A 17,314-nucleotide genomic window follows, 5' to 3' on the forward strand; every position below is an offset into this window, starting at 1 on the left:
ATTGAGTTATACGACTTTTTACGATTTTATTTGAGATGCAACTTGCACACCACCTAAAAAATGTTGAAAAAAGCGAAGAAAAGATAATAAGTCTAGTAATAACTAGACTGCGGAAGTTTTTGCAATTTGCAATTTTTCGAGTCATTTTTTCAGAGAAGGGGGAACCAAATAAAATATTATTTTCAGCGGTAGTAGCCTTTGTAGATCTGAAATATATCAAAATTCGACTAAATTCTGTCGAAGGATATATTCTGGCATTTTTTGAAAATTTTCAGAAGCTGTAAATGCATAAAGATCCGCAGTCTCGACACAAAAAACGAAATTACTTTCCGAACGACCTGATATAACATTATTCCAAACGCGTATACCTTTGCAAAGTCAAAACGTTTTCTTTTATTAACTTTTTTTACGAACGGTTTTCTCCTGGCTGTACGACCATTGTATCCAGCTTTTCTTATAACATTTCGAATAGTTTCAGGCACTACTTTTATATTATAGTCATTTTCTATCGTACTGGTCAATTTTCGTGCACTCGTTCGTGGATTACAATAAATTGTTCGTAGGATTGCACGTTTATGCGTAGTATCTAATTTTCGTGGTCGACCTGTACATTGTAGATCTTGAATAGATTTAGTTATTGCGTATTTCTCAAGAATGTATCGTACTGAAGAATGTGTGTGCGTCCTTTTTACTATTTCACCTGTTTTTCTAATGGATAATCCATCTTCTCTTAATTTTATAATTAAGTCTCGGGTCGCAAATGGTATTTCCATTTCGGAGAAATTATTTCACAAGAACGTGATCTATCTTTACTAACAGCCAAGCAACTATATTATTCTTGACCACACAAAGTGTTTCCTTGAGAGTTTTGCTTGTAAATATTCAGCTGAACCGTTAACAATGCAAATACATAAATGTTCCTACACGCTCAAAGTCCCGAAGACTTTTTACCTCATTTTTGTTATGTTCGTAATTTTCGTTCGTTTATTCGTTGAGAAATGCATGTAACAACTTTTTCTTTGCACTGATAATTAATGTTATATTTCTGAACACATAATAACGAAAAAATTATTTGTTTTTTACCGTTTGCTTTAAAATTATGCAACTTTAAATAAATTCTTCTACTGACACCGTACTGTAGAATCTACAGTATGCGGAGACTTTCTTGACTGACTGTATCTGTAACGACTCTGTCGCTGCCATACCCTTGTACGTACACATTGTTGTACTTTTAGGTAGTTTTAGGATTTTCCCGCGGCCCGTCATAAGTAAGCCTGGCTATTATGGGTCTTTGCACCAGGTAGCCAGAGGTTCGTACGGACGGGCCCATGGTTTTCCCACTGGTGAAGACGAAGGGCTTTTCTCAGGTCAGTTTTCTTCCATATTTTGGGAGAAGTTCCCCCTCCTTGTCTAGAGCTCTATACATATATAGTCTTTCGAAGTTAGCGGAGCTATCATTACGTTCTCTGCCAGCGTCCAGTAAGTAGGATTTTTCTGCGTTCACATTTAGTTGTACATACGCGTGTGTAAATAATTCCTTTAAAATTTATCGTACTCCTCACGTCCATGTGCTATAACTGAGTACAGATAAACATTCTGTTATTATGTGTTGAACGTGTAAGAAACGTGTTTATATTGAAATACTTTATGACCCTATAATATGTATGTCAACAGGTAGACACGTGTGCTTCAAAATGTCGAAGAATATTCGTTACACAAGAGAGAATAAGTCTCTTTCATGGCAGCAACGAGTATTTTACGAGAAAAATGGATATTTGGTGTTTCCCCGACTTGTGCCGACAGATATCCTGGATAAATGTCACAAAAGGTAAGCTAATGATTAATAACCAGCTAGACGGACTCTCTTAATGTTTCCTTTTCACGCTTTCTCTCGTAGCACATCGTTCTCTTACGTCGTACGCCTGTATTTCAGCCCCTTTTAGTTATTCATTTTCGGTTGTAGTAGAAGTGCTACTAATTCTGTGTAGTAGTGCGCCGAACACAAAAGGGCAGCGATTCAAATAGAAAGAGGGACTGACTTTCGACGCTTCGATTCTCTGCGCGTCTCTTTCTTTTCTGTTCACGCTTATTTTAACATTATTTAGAGACTTAAAACCTCCATTTTTGCTGTCCATCGTTTAGTTTTTCCGAAAAAAATGTTTGCATGCGACGCGACGGGGAAATTAAGACAGGCTTTAACTTGAGAATGCTATTTTGAAACGTTTTTGAAAGCAATAACAAATTTTTTCGCGATCGAATCTGCCATGGATTTGAAGATTAAAGCTTCCTCGTTGCAACGAGTTCTTGAAACTCGACGTACAATTCTCTTTCTTCGTTGCTTTGTGAAACAAAAATGAGGAAGCTTTTTCAGAGCCACTCTATGTATATGGGAGTATACAGGGTGACAAAAAATAACGGAGTTAAACATTTCTTATTATAATTCTGTCAAATCGACGAATTTTGAAAAACCAAATGATAACAACCATAACATATAGACCTTTAGTATTCATATATTTAAGAAGTTTCGAAATGGCCACCCTTTGAGCCGATCCAGAGGCTCAAACGTGTTTTGAAATTTTCGGCTATGGGCCACAGCTCTTCTGGCGTCATTCGGTCCCACACCCAGCGCAGAGATTTTTTCAGCGACTCGAAACTTTTATGGGGCTGAGCACAGGCCCTGGCCTCCAAAATCGACCAAACGCTGGAGTTCATAGAGTTGAGATCCGGCGAGTACGGCGGCCATTCCGCAGATGTGATGAAACCTGGAAAATGAGATTTGCTACGGTTTTCGTGGATCAAGGGGTCAAAATCAACCAAGAAGTGTATCGGCGGGACATTCTCGAAGCCGTCGTACTTCTGTGGGCCCAACAGCACCTCGGCGATCCAGAATGGACGTTATAGCAGGATTCTGCGCCGGCCCATAGGGCGAAAACGACTCGGGAGTGGTGCAAATCCCATTTACCAGGTTTCATCACATCTGTGGAATGGCCGCCGTACTCACCGAATCTCAACCCGATGGGCTACAGGGTGTGGTCGATTTTGGAGGCCAGGGCCTGTGCTCGGCCCCATAAAAATTTGGAGTCATTGAAAAAATCTCTGTATGTACCAGGAGTGGGACTGAATGACGCCAGAAGAGCTGCGGCCCATTGCTGAAAATTTCAAGACACGCTTGAGCCTCTGTATCGGCGCAAAGAGTGGCCATTTCGAAACTTCTTGAATATATGAATACTAAAGGTCCATGTTATGGTTGTTATTATTTGGTTTTTCAAAATTCGTCAATTTGACAGAATTATAATAAGAAATGATTAACTCCGTTATTTCTTGTCACCCTGTAATTGTCGAAATGTATTTAAAACAAGTTTAACCCTTGTGTAGTCAATCAAAATGCGTAGATTACTTGAAACCTTTCTGTATTTAACATGTTTGCACAAATTCTCATTATAAGACTATAAATTAATATATCAGCGAGCAAAGAATATGGACATTCACAGAAATTTTGTAATATTTTTTAGAGGAACATTAACACAAATTGTTGAAAGAAATACAGTAAATGGGTACCCGGGTATCCGGTTGACTACACAAGAGTTAAGAAATTCTGTGCTTGCAATTACGTTGCAATAGATCAGGAAAAATGCTGAGCAAGAAAGCATCAACTAAATCTCGACCGCGGAAGTCGTGTCTCGTGGTTTTCACAAGCAATTATTTTTCCAGGTTCGACGACATCGTGTCTGGCAAAGCTCCATCCACTGGAATAACCGTGATGCACGACGTAAAGGACAGAAAATCGGTCAACAAATTGCAGGACATTGCCGAGGACAAAGTTTTCCGGGAGTACATCGCGTATAAAAGTATCCTCGATATTGTAGAAGCCGTCACCGGGCCAAACATCATGGCCATGCACACTATGCTGATCGCGAAACCACCAGACGTAGGATTCGGGACTTCCAAGTAATGTTGATTCTCTTTTTTCCATTACCGAATATAAAGGGATCCAATTTTATCAAGTTCACCCTGATAGTTCACCGGTTCTCCTTCCTTTTCTTTATATACCTTCCTCAAATTTACATTTTCGATTTACATAGTAAAAGAAACACGTTGCGCTGTTATGTGTCCATGCGTGTACACTACCGTCCGTAAGAGTATTTGACCACTTGGGTTATAACTTAAATTACTTTGAAATATATGATTGACATAGAAGCACTATACTGCATTACATGTTAAGGATTTGACCACTAAATAGATGAAAGTTATTAGATACTTCGTTCATCAATATAATATATCCAACTCACTGGGCAATGGCGGCGCGGCGTTTACAATTCGAGGCAATCTAGCAACAAGCTTTTTTAATGTTTCTTCCTGGATTTCGTTCCAAGCACTTTCGAAATAAGTCCACGATTGTTTCTCTGATTTCGGACACTTTATTTTCTTTCTATTACCTAAAGGCCCCAATAGTAAACAGATAGAGCGGAGAGACACTTGAAACCAAGTGTCGCTAGACCAGTTTTCGTTCAAATTTTCTTATTTTTTTATTCACAGTATTTTGATAAAACTTTCAGTATGCATATAAGTTACCGAAATCTACAAAACTCATTTTTTAAATTATATTTACAGACTCACATAGAAAAGTTGAAAAACATCATTTTTTAAATTTCGTACGATTCCTTCCAATTGCAATCTAAACAAACTTTTGTTTACTCATTCTCCAGCGAAATAGTCGGTCTAACAACTTAAAAAATTTCAAGTCCTTCGGACCAATTTTAAAAAAGTTATGCGATTTGTAAGAGTGTCCACTTAATATTGTCCCCGACTGTATATTACGACAAGAGAACAATGTACCATATATTTAATCTAAACAAACGACATGGTACCCGTAATAAGAACCGAATGTTTGCCGATTTCAGACACCCGCCACACCAGGATTTGTACTACTTCCCTTTCCGGCCAGCCGATCTAGTAGTTGCTTCATGGACCGCCATGGAACCGTGTATCCGTGAAAATGGATGTCTCTACGTGGCCCCGGGCACGCATACTCTCGATCATTTATACAAACACGAATATCCACCGGGAGCCGGACCGAAATCCGTAAACAAATTCTATCATGGGATCCAGGTACGAATTTGATCGCGTTCAACCATTGAAAATGGCCAGGGAAAATATTCTTTCTTATTTTGCTCATCTATTTTTCTTCTTCTTTTGAAAGGACCTACCTGAGTCGACAAAATGGCTACACCTTGAAATGGAACCAGGTGATACAGTCTTCTTCCATCCCCTATTAATTCACGGATCTGGCGTGAACACGTCCAACAAGTCAAGACGAGCTATCTCTTGCCATTACGCAGCAGCAGAGTGCCATTACATCGACGTAAGTGGTGAATTAGATGAAATTTTGGCTGCTCTTTTTTCCTATAAATTTTTACCTTTTTCCTATGTCATCCAGTAAATTTGGACGAGAAGATGTGAGATATCCTAGTTTCGATCCTAAATGATCAATGGTTCACAAGTTATAAATGGTTAAAGTTGAGCAATTGAAACTTTTGTTTTAAGAGACTGGAAAATTGTTATTTTAACACTTTATCTACCGGAAGTCTATTAACACGTTCGCTGCCACCGTCACGCACATGCGATATCTATAATCGTGCAATTTACTTAAGGGGTTAGACTCGTTTCCAGGATTGCAAGCCTTCTCATTCTTCGATAATGCAAAGATGGGGTTTTCCAGTAGTCAAAAGCGCTAGATAAAAGATCAATCAATTATAGATCGCCTCTCTACGAGGCGTAATTTGCATTATTCGGCAGCACGTAGCTGTCGAAATAGCTACATGCGCAGCTTTATGCTTCCGAATAATGTAAGTTACGCCTCGTAAACGTAAAAATTGGACTTTTGAGGGCGATTGTGGCCTAAATTGATCTTTTATCTACCACTTTTGACTATAAAGAAACACCATCTATGCATTATCGAGAAATGAGGAGGCGCATTCCGCACCCTTGCAATCCTGGAAACGAGAGTCTACCCCTTTAATCCCTTGCCCTACGATTTATTTTACGATTTGAGTGATTAGAACCTTTTTGTAGATCATAATTTCCTAAAAAAGGAAAACATTTATATCTATTGTATGCCTATATATTCTCCAATAGCTATACATTAACAAAACCAAAATAGAATTTTATTTCGGTTTAAAAAAAATTATTAACATACATTTTTATCAGAATCTTCAACACGAGTCGGACACGATATTGTAAGGCAAGGGGTTAAAGATTTTATGCACTTTGCTCTTTCAAATCATGGTACAATAATGTCCGACTGGAAGTCTTACTGAAAGCTTGACTGTATGTCCCTACGCTGCCCATTCCACTGAGGAGCATACCCCGCGAGGGGCTCAGAAGCTCGAGCTGTAAAGCGTAATATTTGGTATCATTTTCATTAGAAAAATGCCACGAACATGTTGGTCAAAGTCTCATCAAAAAATAATGAAAAATAAAGTTTTGTTATTGGATTAGTTATGTTTATACTCCTCGGCGACCTCTCGAGCTTCGCTGTCCTCTGTTACGTACGGCGCGGTCTTTGAAGCCACAAAAAATAGTGTCCTGCTCATAAATTTCGTAGTAAAACTAAAAGACAATTCACAAAGTCTCCTACATTCCCACGAATCTCTAGAACGTTCTAACCGAGTTTCAACGAATAGGTGGAGAACACCGTGCAGCAGAACATCGCGAAGGAGATCGAGAAACACATAAACAAGGTGAACCCTGGGATCGAATTCGAGTACAAGGACCTGTGGCGTTTCAGGGCCAGCCTGGTGCGCGGAATGAAGTCCTCGCTCTGAGAAACAACGCGTACGGTAAATACGGTTTTGTATTTCATGGTGGTTGCACGTGGGAGTAATAGTTCATCAAGGCCGAGACGTAATATTTGCACGGCAGTAGGATCGACTCGTTGCTCGGATAGACGATTAGGCAGAGAGGAGGTAGAAGGGTCAATAACGGCATGACAGAAAAAGATGCAACGACAACAGTGTTGCCGCCATTATTATTTATCGTATCGGTATCACGCCGGTGTCTTTGATGAGCGTACGGCGGCTGGAGCGTGTAACAATGCTTCGAATGTGGATCTTTGTAGGTGTTCTCGTGGCGAACGCTGGCGCTCGAAGTGCGACACGCGGCGAGACAAATTTGGAAACGGTCCAGATTGCGGAGGCGTTTCTTCACGACATCTTGGTCCCTGTGCACCTTGTTGTTGTCCCTCGACAACCCTAACAGCATGTCCCGTCTGCCCTTTATTTGCTGTTGATAAAAGCAGTCGGTTAATACTCTGTCCATCGACCGGAAGGAGCTGAGTGGAACGAGAAACCACCTTGCCAGGGTGTAAGCAGCAGGACACACAGTACTCGTAAATCGCACAGCACCCTTGCGCGTTGCAGGTCTTGCAACTGTACCTCTCTCTCTTCGTAACGAGGACCTCTTCGTTCTTCAGACTTTTTTCTTCTATGTTACAACAGCCGTTCGGCAAAATATCTTGTCTACCGCATACGATACCCCGCTCATCCACTATCAGTGCTTTTCCCTAGCAAAAGAATAACGTGAAGTTACTCAGAAATTAAATATCGTTAACAGATATCAAATAGTGAATGTGTTTAGAGATCGTTCGTCCCATGTCCAATAGTCCAAATTATATTCCCACAATCCGTTCTCCGTTTTACGAAGCAAAATTTGCGTTACTTATAGGATGACCCGATTCGATTAAAGTAGTTTGCCATAGTTTTCAATATACCTGAACAGAATTGCGACAATGCTGAGCCACAACCTCGCTGTCATTTAAGTTAGATATCGCCTCTACGTTTAACCCATTGTCATTCGTCTCTTGATCGAGAGTTGCCTGCCACGGCGGTGGCTTACCGGACACTCTCAACTCGTCCAGTAGTACCTCGTCGTCTGAGATCAAGTCGTCGTTATTGTCGTTGACCATCATAGCATCCATATCGTCCAAGTCATTATCTAAAGCTAACGTTTTCCTCTATGGATAAAATGATATCGCGTTCTAAGTACCAAATCTGTGATTGTTCTTTATATTGTTAATTTACCTCACTACGAAATAACGAAAAGGCGCAGTAGGTAAGAGACAAAGCGAAGATCAGTCCAAGTACGAGGCGGCGTCTAATGATCCTGAACAGACCACCGCAATTCGGCATCCTTTCCACTTGTCCCAACGTGACCCGACGATCTCGATCGACATTAAATTCCGTGCTTATTTAGTGTCCAGGCACATGATCGAGAGCCAACCGACAGCGCAAAATTGTATCGTTAGATCTGGTCTAATCGATAGAGATCTACAATCGAATGAAACTGCGCAATCATTGTTATGCTATAAGATGCAAATTGGGCATGGGTTTTTGAATATAACGTAAGCGAGAGGTAGGGAAATAAAAGGGAGGGAAAGAGACGAAGAGGTTATGTTGTCCTTCTGACAGTCGCAAACATTCGTGAAGCGCTTACCGATCTCGGCGCGCAAGTAATTCCATTGATGCTACATGAGCTCCTTACGGGTCAATCGCACGTCCAACGACACAAATTCAGCGGTTCTCTTTTCTAAATTAGAAATTTATCGAAATTCTTATCACTCGACATGCAAGAAACGATACACGATGGAGTAGGTGGGAGTAGGTACAAGTGCGTTGACCTGTCCAACGTGCACGGATGACGTTAGCGAGTGGCGAGTACACGGTTACTATGATAGATGTCTCTGCTCGTTGAACAAAGTGTTGTTACCGACAAATTTTCATTTGAAAACACACGCGGAAATGTATTTTACAAATAGACAACTGGCTTGTATATGTATAGATGTTCACAATTTGAATCTTAGAAAAATAAAATTGCCGGGACAGTTTATTAAGTGCCTCAGATGCAATCTAGACCTATATTTATAATTAATCACTGTAAAAAATGTAAAAAATAATTGGGTTAGAGCTTCGGGTGAATTGTACAACAGTTAAGATTTTACATTTATAATTAGGATTAATGAATAATCTAGCTATTAAATATGCTATGCTACATGCACATATATACAGGGTGGTTCACGCAACTTGCACACCTATGTAACTTCCAAATCTCCGAAACACTCTTCCACTTGTAAAAAAAGAAATACACTACATAATGTACCCCTTCAAACCATGCAACTTCTGTATACAAAACTTTTTCGTGCAACGCATACTTTGAAAGTTATATAGGTGTGCAAGTTGCGTGAACCACCCTGTATATATGTAACCTTCAATACACTGCGTGTAAAAGATGTTTTAATAACTTCACTATACTAATGAGTTTTTCTTTTGGTGTATTTTGAACGCGTCTTCCCTCGTCAATATGTATAGTTATATAAAATTTTTTATCGAAGATATTGTATACATTCACTTTCATTTTTAATAAAGATATCTGATTGGAAATTGTATCTTCGAAGTGAATGTCGCTGCAATCGTGTGTGTGTGTGCACTGACGAAATCCACTTTTTTAAAACAAACACAACGTGTCCTGCATGAGCCCACTATATAATTCTGACAGAAGATATTAACAAAACACAGGACTAAAAGCAAATAGCAGAAGAGGAATACGTGCGATGACTTTTAGAATCGTACAATGGATACTGTCTATAGTAATATTCCTGATTGTTCTCGTCGTAATTACTTTATCCGTTATTCATCTCGGCAGAAGAGACCGTCAGTCAGTTGAACTCGAGGATAATATCAACTATAAAAATAAAAATTCTTTCCCTAGCGTATTAATCGAATAAACATCTATATGTTAAATTCTGAATATTACGACAAACAATGATATAATATTATCTCCAACAGAGCCAACGAAAAAGGAGGAGGTAAATGAATCCCACGAGTGCATTGGACAAGATTAACGTTAAGTGTCGATGATAATTAGTCAAGTTAACTTCGCGAAATAATGTTATTTCTTAGAACGACACATAAATGGAAGAATTCAGTGAACTCGTCAATTTAATAATAAACTGTTCAATCCGTTTAACCTAATCATAATTCGGCTTCTAATCTTTTTTAAAATGGAAACGGTGAAGAAAAATTTGTTTCAATTTCACTGGATAGAAATTTTGATAATAACTCGACGAAAGTGTAGCTAATCTTACATAACAAGTCATTTTGGAGTGAAGTCATCGGTCTTCTGAAGTCATTTCTGTCTGATACTATAGAGATACTAAAAAGATAACACGACTGCGATCAAACATGTTTTCGTTCTCGAAAGCAATTCCGGAAACCTGTTCCGAAAAGTTTCTTTTATCTAATTATACTTACTGGACCACGAATTTTTTACGCAAATTCTCATTTTGATATTCAATCGTATGTTGATTAAAATGGGAAAGCATTTCTGTCTTTAACCAAAAAATACCTTGTTGTAAGAACACGTGCCGGGATCTCTTGCCATTACGCAGCAGCAGAATGTCATTATTATATCAACGTAAGTGATGAATTAGATGAAACTTTTGTTTTAGGAGGCTGGAAAATTTTTATTATAACACTTTATCTACCGGAAGTCTATTAACACGTTCGCTATCACCGTCGCAACGCAAGCGACATTTTATAATCGTGTAATTTACTTAAAGATAGCCAAATTAATTTGATGCAGTTTGCTATTTAAAACCATAGTATACAGCATAATATTCAGAGTCTTCGTGACTTTATTACCGACAAATTTTCATTTAAAAAAATGCGGAAATATATATATTTTACAAATAAACAACTGGTTCGTGGATGCTTTACAATTTGAATTTTTGAATAATAAAATTGCTAAGATAGTTTATCAAGTGCCTAAGATACAAAATACAAACTAGATATCTAGCTACGTGAAATTAATTATTATTATCAAACATAGAGGAAACTTCATCGGGACTACAAGCTTATAGACATGTTTAGTCTAGGTGCACATGGCAGAAAATGTTTGTGAAACTATTGTAATATTAAATTTATTTCTTTCAAAATATATTACAAACTTCACCCGCGTTAATTAATGTTTCTATTACATTATGCTAAGCGTAAACTTGTTTTAACTATCGTATTTTGTCAAGAATTAAGATTATCGAGGCACCCAGGCGATCGCTCATTTGGTTTGATCCACTCAAGACCGGTGTTAGAGCTGATCTGAACGTGGCGCATCGCGCGTCGCGTCGGTCACGCAAAGACGACAATTTTTACAAGATCGATCTTGGCTTTCATAGCCAAGACACGTATTTGTCTAATAATGACATGCAGATCTCATATACCCAGAAGCAGGCTGCATTTGCAGGAAAAGCGCGAATCAGGACAGGTGAGATCCCTCGATAAAGACCGACAAACCCATCTTTCCTCGTTATGTCCACGTAAACAGACCTCAATCCTTGGGGATACTTTCCTAAAGAGGCCGTCTGCATCTTTGACTTCATGGTATCAAACGGCATCGAGACCACCCAGTTAATTACACCTGCGCAACCCCCTGCTAAAAGCGGCTGCCATGTTACCTGGAAGACAATATTTTTTTACCTGTACAACGTGAGAAAAGGTAAATACCACACACTTTTAGAAGCTTAACACTCAACCTACCGAGCTTTAAAAGTAGCCGGTTTACATGTTTTGTCTCATAAAAATAACAAGATTCAATTTATTTGAACTTTGCCCGGTTCATATTATAATATCTGTGCTGCTAAATACATGTTTGTATTCATTTACCACGAAAGCAACCGGTCAGTTGACCGATGGTGGTAGGTTTAGTGTTAAGGGGGTAGACTCTCATTTCCAAGATTGCAAGGGTGCGAGATGCGTCTTCTCATCTCACGACAATGCGCAGTTTTCCTCAAAAGTCCTAAGTTTATGAGGCGTAATTTGCACTGTTCGGAAGCAGAATTCATAAAGCTGTGGCAGCTACCTACATGCTGCCGAATAATGCAAATTACGCCTCGTAAAGGTAGAAATAGGATTTTTGAGGGCGATCCCGGCCTAGACAAGTGATCTTTAATCTAGCGCTTTCGACTATTGAAAAACCCCATCTTTGCATTATCGAGAAATGAGAAGGCGCGTCTCGCACCCTTGCAATCCTGGGAACGAGTCTACCCCCTTAAATACAAAAACTTAATCGTAACCATAGTTGTAACCTGACTAATTGTCAGTGAAAACGCGGGTGAAAAATTAAGCAAGACGATATTACGCATACAGTTACTCGCATTAATATTCGGACGCTCTAAAAGAGATAACTTTTTTAATATTGTACTATACGATTTGAACATTTTTGGGAAGCTAGAGAAATTAGTTTACTACAGGATGTGAAAAAAAATTAATTACTCGAATATTAATTCGAGTAACTGTACATTGAGAAAAATAGCTGTAACCGCGCGCCCATTACTATGCTAACTTATTGTATCTGTACTCAAAACTGTAGCCGAAAAACGTGTTTTTACTTTTTACGCGTAACCCGCGTACAACCAACAATTCGCAAAAATATTATGTATTATTTTCGATTTCTTAATAATTTTATCGAATTGAAAACAATGCAGCAGTATTTCGAAATTCTTTAAACGTTCTCACTATTTTTTGCATGTGACCGCGGGAATCAATCCATATCGTATAATCTGCAATGCAAATGTTTCAGAAACTTTTTTCAGTATATCGCTATAATAATACAATATAGTTCGCTTCTCGATAGCTAAGCATGTTCGCGATCGTGTTTCAACAGCGACTCTCTTAATAGTTCGTTCACTATACATACCGAAAATGATACACATCTTTCGTTATGGTACATATATACTTATTTTATTCAAATTATTAGTTAATTACATGTTTAAAATACAGTAAGATTATATATATTGATATAAAATTTATGTCCTCATTTTCTTTATTACATATTCGCAAACAAATATCAAACGATTAATGCAAATGAACCACGTTTATGCTGGTAGAAAGCTTGGCGAACTGTTGGGAGTTGGGAAGGACAACTAAGGTAGCGAGTAAGAAGGCAATTTTGTTGTTTGTTTCGTTCGTATTCAGAAAATCGACTGTTTTGCATTTTCCTTGAGTATCGTAGAATTAATATATGTGCTCTCAGAAGTATTTGTTTGAATTCGTAAATTGGAACGTAATTCGCACGACTTAAAGTAAGTTTCAACAGTTTCAGGTCGGCAAATTGAATGTTATAGTAAAAGTGTGACCAAAAAGAAATCTTACATTGTCAGAATCGTTGACGACCGCTCGCATGATTTCCTCGTACGCGAAGAAATAGAGTCCTGTGGCAGGTACGTCGCGGAGAAAGGTTGCAGTGGTGCCGACGTACAGATTTCGAATACCGCCATGTTTCCACAGTTTTATCCCACAATCCATAAAACCATTGTATCTAGCATGGTCCACCTTGAGTAATTCCGGGGAATTATTCTTTTTAGGTGATACATTTTTCTATAACAAGTTGACAGCGACGCGCATTCGATATCTCTATAATATCGCGTTAACGTTACTACTGGCTCAGGTATTTACAATTAATAAACTCTCTAGGCAGCGCCCGCTCTAGCGGTTACGTCGCCCCGGACAAAAAGACAAATTGTCGCCCCTTAAAACGAAGCATGCTTTGTCTAAAATATTGTACGCGCTGCAAACGGCTTTCCCAAAAATAGTTTAGCCCTCGCTCGTCTCATAAACTGACCCGACTATTCGCGCGGCAAATATGTTTGTATCGCGCGTGTCGATGGCCGCTACAATAATTAAATTATAAATGGAAACGTGAAATCTCATCAATTTGTTTATTCGATTGTATTTCGCACTGTCCTTCGAATGAACTATTTAAGTATTTATTTCTACTTATTTTTACCTGCAGTTGCAATAAACATTTGATACGTTCCGCCGGAACGGTGATAATCGTCGTACTTGCGCCACTAATTAATCCTGCGAACAAAACTTGCGGGCCAGTAAGTTGTTCTTGATCTGGTTCGGAAACGAGATCTTTACCGTATCCATAACCGAGAAAACCAACGGCGAAAACCGGCACGACTGTTAGAAGGGGCGCCATTACACCCTACATGCAACCAATAATTATTGCTGTAGTCGTATAGTCTGTCCAACGAGACGAGATGTCGTTTACTATCTGATTGTGAGAAGCGAGAATGGTAACACTAGAACTCTTTCGCACTCGAGTGGCTAAATATGTCTATGTACATTTATACTGCCTCATCTCGTTCGATAAATTATGTTTATGTTCTATAAAACTTCAATTCCATTTTTATTTAATTTTTCTTTCGTGTGTCGACTAGAAATCTACTTATTTGCAACAGTATATAATTAATCAACTGTTAGAAAAATTAGTTTAAAAGTAATGAAGAGTTGCGGTTTTTTAACCCTTTGCACTCCGAATTATTTTTCAATTTTGTTGCCAACAGTCCCCTTAAACACTTATAAAAATTCTCTATAAAAGTTCCCTTATAGAAATAACAAGATTGATTTTATTTAGACTTTGTGCGGCTCCTATTATATAATACCTGATCTAGTAAAGATATGTATATACAATCAAATCTTATAAAATAATTTTTATTATTTCAATTATTGTAAAATAATAAATCTGGAACCGCGGTCATTTTGACTGGTATGGTGGTAGGTTTAGTGTTATTTGAAATTTACTTCAAAGGGCAGTTCCTTGATTGCTACTTATATATTTAAAACAATTTTGTTTACTAATTACATTAAATATAGCTCTCAAATTTTGTTGTGATTTATATTTGTCTTTAACTAAAAAATAAGACAAATAAATAAATAATTCTTTCTCTAATGTCGAGTCACACTCGACAAAGGAGTGCAAAGGGTTAATGTTGTTCAACTTTCACTGATATTCTCACGTTAACCTCGAAATATCTCGGTGGATCGCAAGAAATGGAGGACGGGGAAAGAACAAGGGGTGCAACGAAGCAAAATATTTTCATTCGTAATTAGATAATTCTTGTGTAAGAAAGGCATCGATGCTTGTGGACAGACAAAATGATAGAACAAGTTCATTTTCATCCCTCATTCGTCGCAGACTCGCAATAGGCATTATCGAAATGTGTACCTTGTATAAACTAATTGATCCCTCCTGCGACATGACTTTTCTTAAGGCGTCCCATGTGCCTTTGTAATGATTCGGCTTGGTTTGCATTAGAACCTTAACTGTATCCAATGGATGTCCAGTCAACACTGTAAAGATTCCGCCGACCCCACCAGCTACAAATGGACGATTTCGCATCCGATTAATTTTCGGTTCATAATTCGATCTCGTATTCTCTCGTAGCTACCTATCAGATATTTTAGGGTACTCTCCTGGGGCATCGTAAGCAGCGGTCACGCGCACTTTTTATTATAGTCGACGAAAAGAAAACGAGATTAGGCAGCACGCGCATTTTTCACATGCTCGAATTCACATCTACTAAACAGCGCGAATCCTGTTCGATTCAGCGTTATATTCGTCGCGATCAATTGGTAACATGAACTGTTGCTAGCTTCTTCCGCATTACTGATCCAATATGGCGGTGTCGTTGGACCCCGACGGAAGTAATCGTACCATTTAACACGTATAAATACAAAAGTTTCTGTTGCTTGTCGATACAAACAATAGAAAAAAGAATCTATTCATAGTCTATCAATTTTTATTTATATTACAATCTGCGATGTAGTACAGAGTAAGATACATACATACTGTAGATCACAGTACTGTTCAGCAAGCCTTGCAGCAGGCATGGGCACAAGTCGATTTAAGTTGTTTATGTTTTGAGAGGTAAAATACACTGCCCGTACAGGCGATAGCTGAACAGCAACGAATGTATAAACTAAATACTAATCATTTAGTTAATCTAATCTTCTTCGTATCCAACACCAGGGATCCAGTTTGTTTTAGGATTATGGAAAAGCGAGTGCTTGCCATCGCCCCATGGGAAAGGCTACAGTAGAAATTAAATCTTGCTAATATTGTACTCAAAAAAATGTTATGTATACAGTGTGTCCTACGAAGTCTGTCCACTTGAATGTCTTGGTTATTTGAAACAATACGAGACAATGTTATGTACAGAAGTTGTAGGGTTTAAGAAACTACATAATATGTACAGAAGAGGCGTACAGAAGATGTAGAGGTCACCTTTGTTTTTTTATATAGAATGTCCAATTCTTTATGTTCGATTTTGATAGATTGGCATATTATTGAGTGTAACCTTGTTGAGACATTTGACTGTTTTCATTCTATTACTTTCATTATAGAATGTATTCAAGGATATGTGTGCTCATTATGTAAAATTTAAATTGAATACTCTCCATAATGAACGTAATAGAATGAAAACAGTCAAATATCTCGGCAACGGTAAGTTTTAGGACAAAAACACTTAAAAAATTTGACATTCCATTTAAGAAAACAAAGGTGATCTTCTGTATGCCTCCACTTGCAAGAAAACCAATTATACCGTATTATGTAGTTTCTTAAACCCTACAACTCTGTACGTAACACTTTCTCGTATTGTTTGAAATAACTAAGATATTTAAGTGGACAGAGTTCGTGGGACACATTGTATGTAGAATAAAAATGAATTTTTAATTCGTACCTTTCTCAAGACCTTTAAATAGGGCATTTCGAGATATTCTGGTCTGTGGTGTCCATTATTCATAGAGTTCATGTAACAATTAGCCATAGCGAGCAAAATAGCTGGGAAAGCGCCAAACAAAGACAAGTTCCTCCATAGACGGACGGCACCTGGAATCGAAGACGTTACATAATATATGTTCATAACCTTAACAGCTTCAAATTGTATTACTCCTACACGAATAAATTAACTAAATAAATCACGAAAGTGTTTCTTACGATTACGTTCGATTGGTTTTATCGATAACATAAAAACGTAGAGTATTCAATCTACTATACATAACCAATATTATTTTCTAATTATACATAACTTACCTTCACCAGGGTCGTGAGAACGTTGCTCTACTGTTTCTACAGTTACAATATTTCTTCTAAAGGTGTGGCCAAATTGGCCCAATTTTAATTTTGATATCCTGGACATACAGGACATTGTTAGACAATGGTTTTTTCTCTGCTCACTTTCCTCTTCCTCTATCGACGAGAAGAGAACCACAAGACCACGATGTATGAAGTATGAAAGTGGATCGACTCTTTATGTCGCAGTTCAAGATAACTGTTTTACCGATCTGGTAATACAAGACCACAGGCATCGACTAAATACTGTTATAGACTGCCTATCTGCCCAGTCTTACGGTACATCGTGACCTCTCCGTGACACGCAAACAGCAAAACATTTTTGTGCCACCTTCTTCGCTATCAT

The 17,314-nt window shown here is 38.2% G+C and overlaps 4 protein-coding genes across 8 annotated transcripts in view; 1 reads left to right on the plus strand and 3 right to left on the minus strand.

The window, feature by feature from the left end:
• LOC143212711 (phytanoyl-CoA dioxygenase, peroxisomal-like) overlaps positions 1 to 9,439 on the plus strand; it is a 74,057-nt gene extending 64,618 nt beyond the window's left edge. For 3 of the 5 annotated variants that reach the window (XM_076431785.1, XM_076431774.1, XM_076431795.1), the window contains exons 2-7: positions 1,675 to 1,828; positions 3,712 to 3,948; positions 4,902 to 5,109; positions 5,201 to 5,362; positions 6,684 to 6,839; positions 7,118 to 9,439. In XM_076431785.1, the coding sequence (XP_076287900.1) occupies positions 1,695 to 1,828; positions 3,712 to 3,948; positions 4,902 to 5,109; positions 5,201 to 5,362; positions 6,684 to 6,824 (882 nt within the window). In that variant the 5' untranslated portion in view covers positions 1,675 to 1,694 and the 3' untranslated portion in view covers positions 6,825 to 6,839; positions 7,118 to 9,439. Of the gene's footprint in view, positions 1 to 1,347; positions 1,368 to 1,461; positions 1,480 to 1,674; positions 1,829 to 3,711; positions 3,949 to 4,901; positions 5,110 to 5,200; positions 5,363 to 6,683; positions 6,840 to 7,117 lie in introns of those variants that run through there. The other 2 variants (XM_076431805.1, XM_076431814.1) reach the window with 2 other exon arrangements.
• LOC143212704 (SREBP regulating gene protein) lies at positions 6,720 to 8,214 on the minus strand. The gene is made up of 4 exons (XM_076431760.1): positions 8,079 to 8,214; positions 7,769 to 8,011; positions 7,352 to 7,561; positions 6,720 to 7,281 (listed from the first exon to the last, which is right to left on the minus strand). Exons 1-4 carry the CDS (start codon positions 8,184 to 8,186, stop codon positions 6,859 to 6,861), a joined length of 984 nt encoding a protein of 327 aa, XP_076287875.1. The 5' UTR covers positions 8,187 to 8,214; the 3' UTR covers positions 6,720 to 6,858.
• A 634-nt stretch (positions 9,440 to 10,073) lies between the features above and the next one.
• On the minus strand, positions 10,074 to 15,472 carry LOC143212722 (mitochondrial carnitine/acylcarnitine carrier protein-like). Its single transcript, XM_076431828.1, has 5 exons — positions 15,284 to 15,472; positions 15,061 to 15,212; positions 13,834 to 14,037; positions 13,200 to 13,379; positions 10,074 to 11,503 (listed from the first exon to the last, which is right to left on the minus strand). The coding sequence occupies exons 1-5, from the start codon at positions 15,315 to 15,317 to the stop codon at positions 11,219 to 11,221; spliced, it is 855 nt and encodes a 284-aa protein (XP_076287943.1). The 5' UTR covers positions 15,318 to 15,472; the 3' UTR covers positions 10,074 to 11,218.
• Positions 15,473 to 15,616: 144 nt separating this feature from the next.
• Positions 15,617 to 17,115, minus strand: LOC143212766 (cytochrome c oxidase subunit 6A1, mitochondrial). The gene is made up of 3 exons (XM_076431891.1): positions 16,930 to 17,115; positions 16,577 to 16,725; positions 15,617 to 15,925 (listed from the first exon to the last, which is right to left on the minus strand). The coding sequence occupies exons 1-3, from the start codon at positions 17,042 to 17,044 to the stop codon at positions 15,839 to 15,841; spliced, it is 351 nt and encodes a 116-aa protein (XP_076288006.1). The 5' UTR covers positions 17,045 to 17,115; the 3' UTR covers positions 15,617 to 15,838.
• Between the last annotated feature and the right edge of the window lie 199 nt (positions 17,116 to 17,314).

Source organism: Lasioglossum baleicum, chromosome 1 (assembly GCF_051020765.1).
Source record: "Lasioglossum baleicum chromosome 1, iyLasBale1, whole genome shotgun sequence".
NCBI classification, from domain to species: Eukaryota; Metazoa; Arthropoda; class Insecta; order Hymenoptera; family Halictidae; genus Lasioglossum; species Lasioglossum baleicum.

Excerpts from the sequence above, each read along its gene's own strand:
- LOC143212704 (XM_076431760.1), bottom strand. The coding sequence starts at position 8,186 with ATGCCGAATTGCGGTGGTCTGTTCAGGATCATTAGACGCCGCCTCGTA. Across the intron at positions 8,012-8,078 it reads TTTCGTTATTTCGTAGTGAG|AGGAAAACGTTAGCTTTAGA; the intron begins GTAAATTAACAA and ends TTTTATCCATAG. Across the intron at positions 7,562-7,768 it reads ATTGTCGCAATTCTGTTCAG|GGAAAAGCACTGATAGTGGA; the intron begins GTATATTGAAAA and ends TTCTTTTGCTAG.
- LOC143212722 (XM_076431828.1), bottom strand. The coding sequence starts at position 15,317 with ATGCCCCAGGAGAGTACCCTAAAATATCTGATAG. Across the intron at positions 14,038-15,060 it reads GATCAATTAGTTTATACAAG|GGTGTAATGGCGCCCCTTCT; the intron begins GTACACATTTCG and ends GGTTGCATGTAG. Across the intron at positions 11,504-13,199 it reads TCGTCAACGATTCTGACAAT|GTAACATGGCAGCCGCTTTT; the intron begins GTAAGATTTCTT and ends ATTGTCTTCCAG.
- LOC143212766 (XM_076431891.1), bottom strand. The coding sequence starts at position 17,044 with ATGTCCTGTATGTCCAGGATATCAAAATTAAAATTGGGCCAATTTGGC. Across the intron at positions 16,726-16,929 it reads TTCTCACGACCCTGGTGAAG|GTGCCGTCCGTCTATGGAGG; the intron begins GTAAGTTATGTA and ends CTTCGATTCCAG. Across the intron at positions 15,926-16,576 it reads ATTTAAAGGTCTTGAGAAAG|CCTTTCCCATGGGGCGATGG; the intron begins GTACGAATTAAA and ends TTTCTACTGTAG.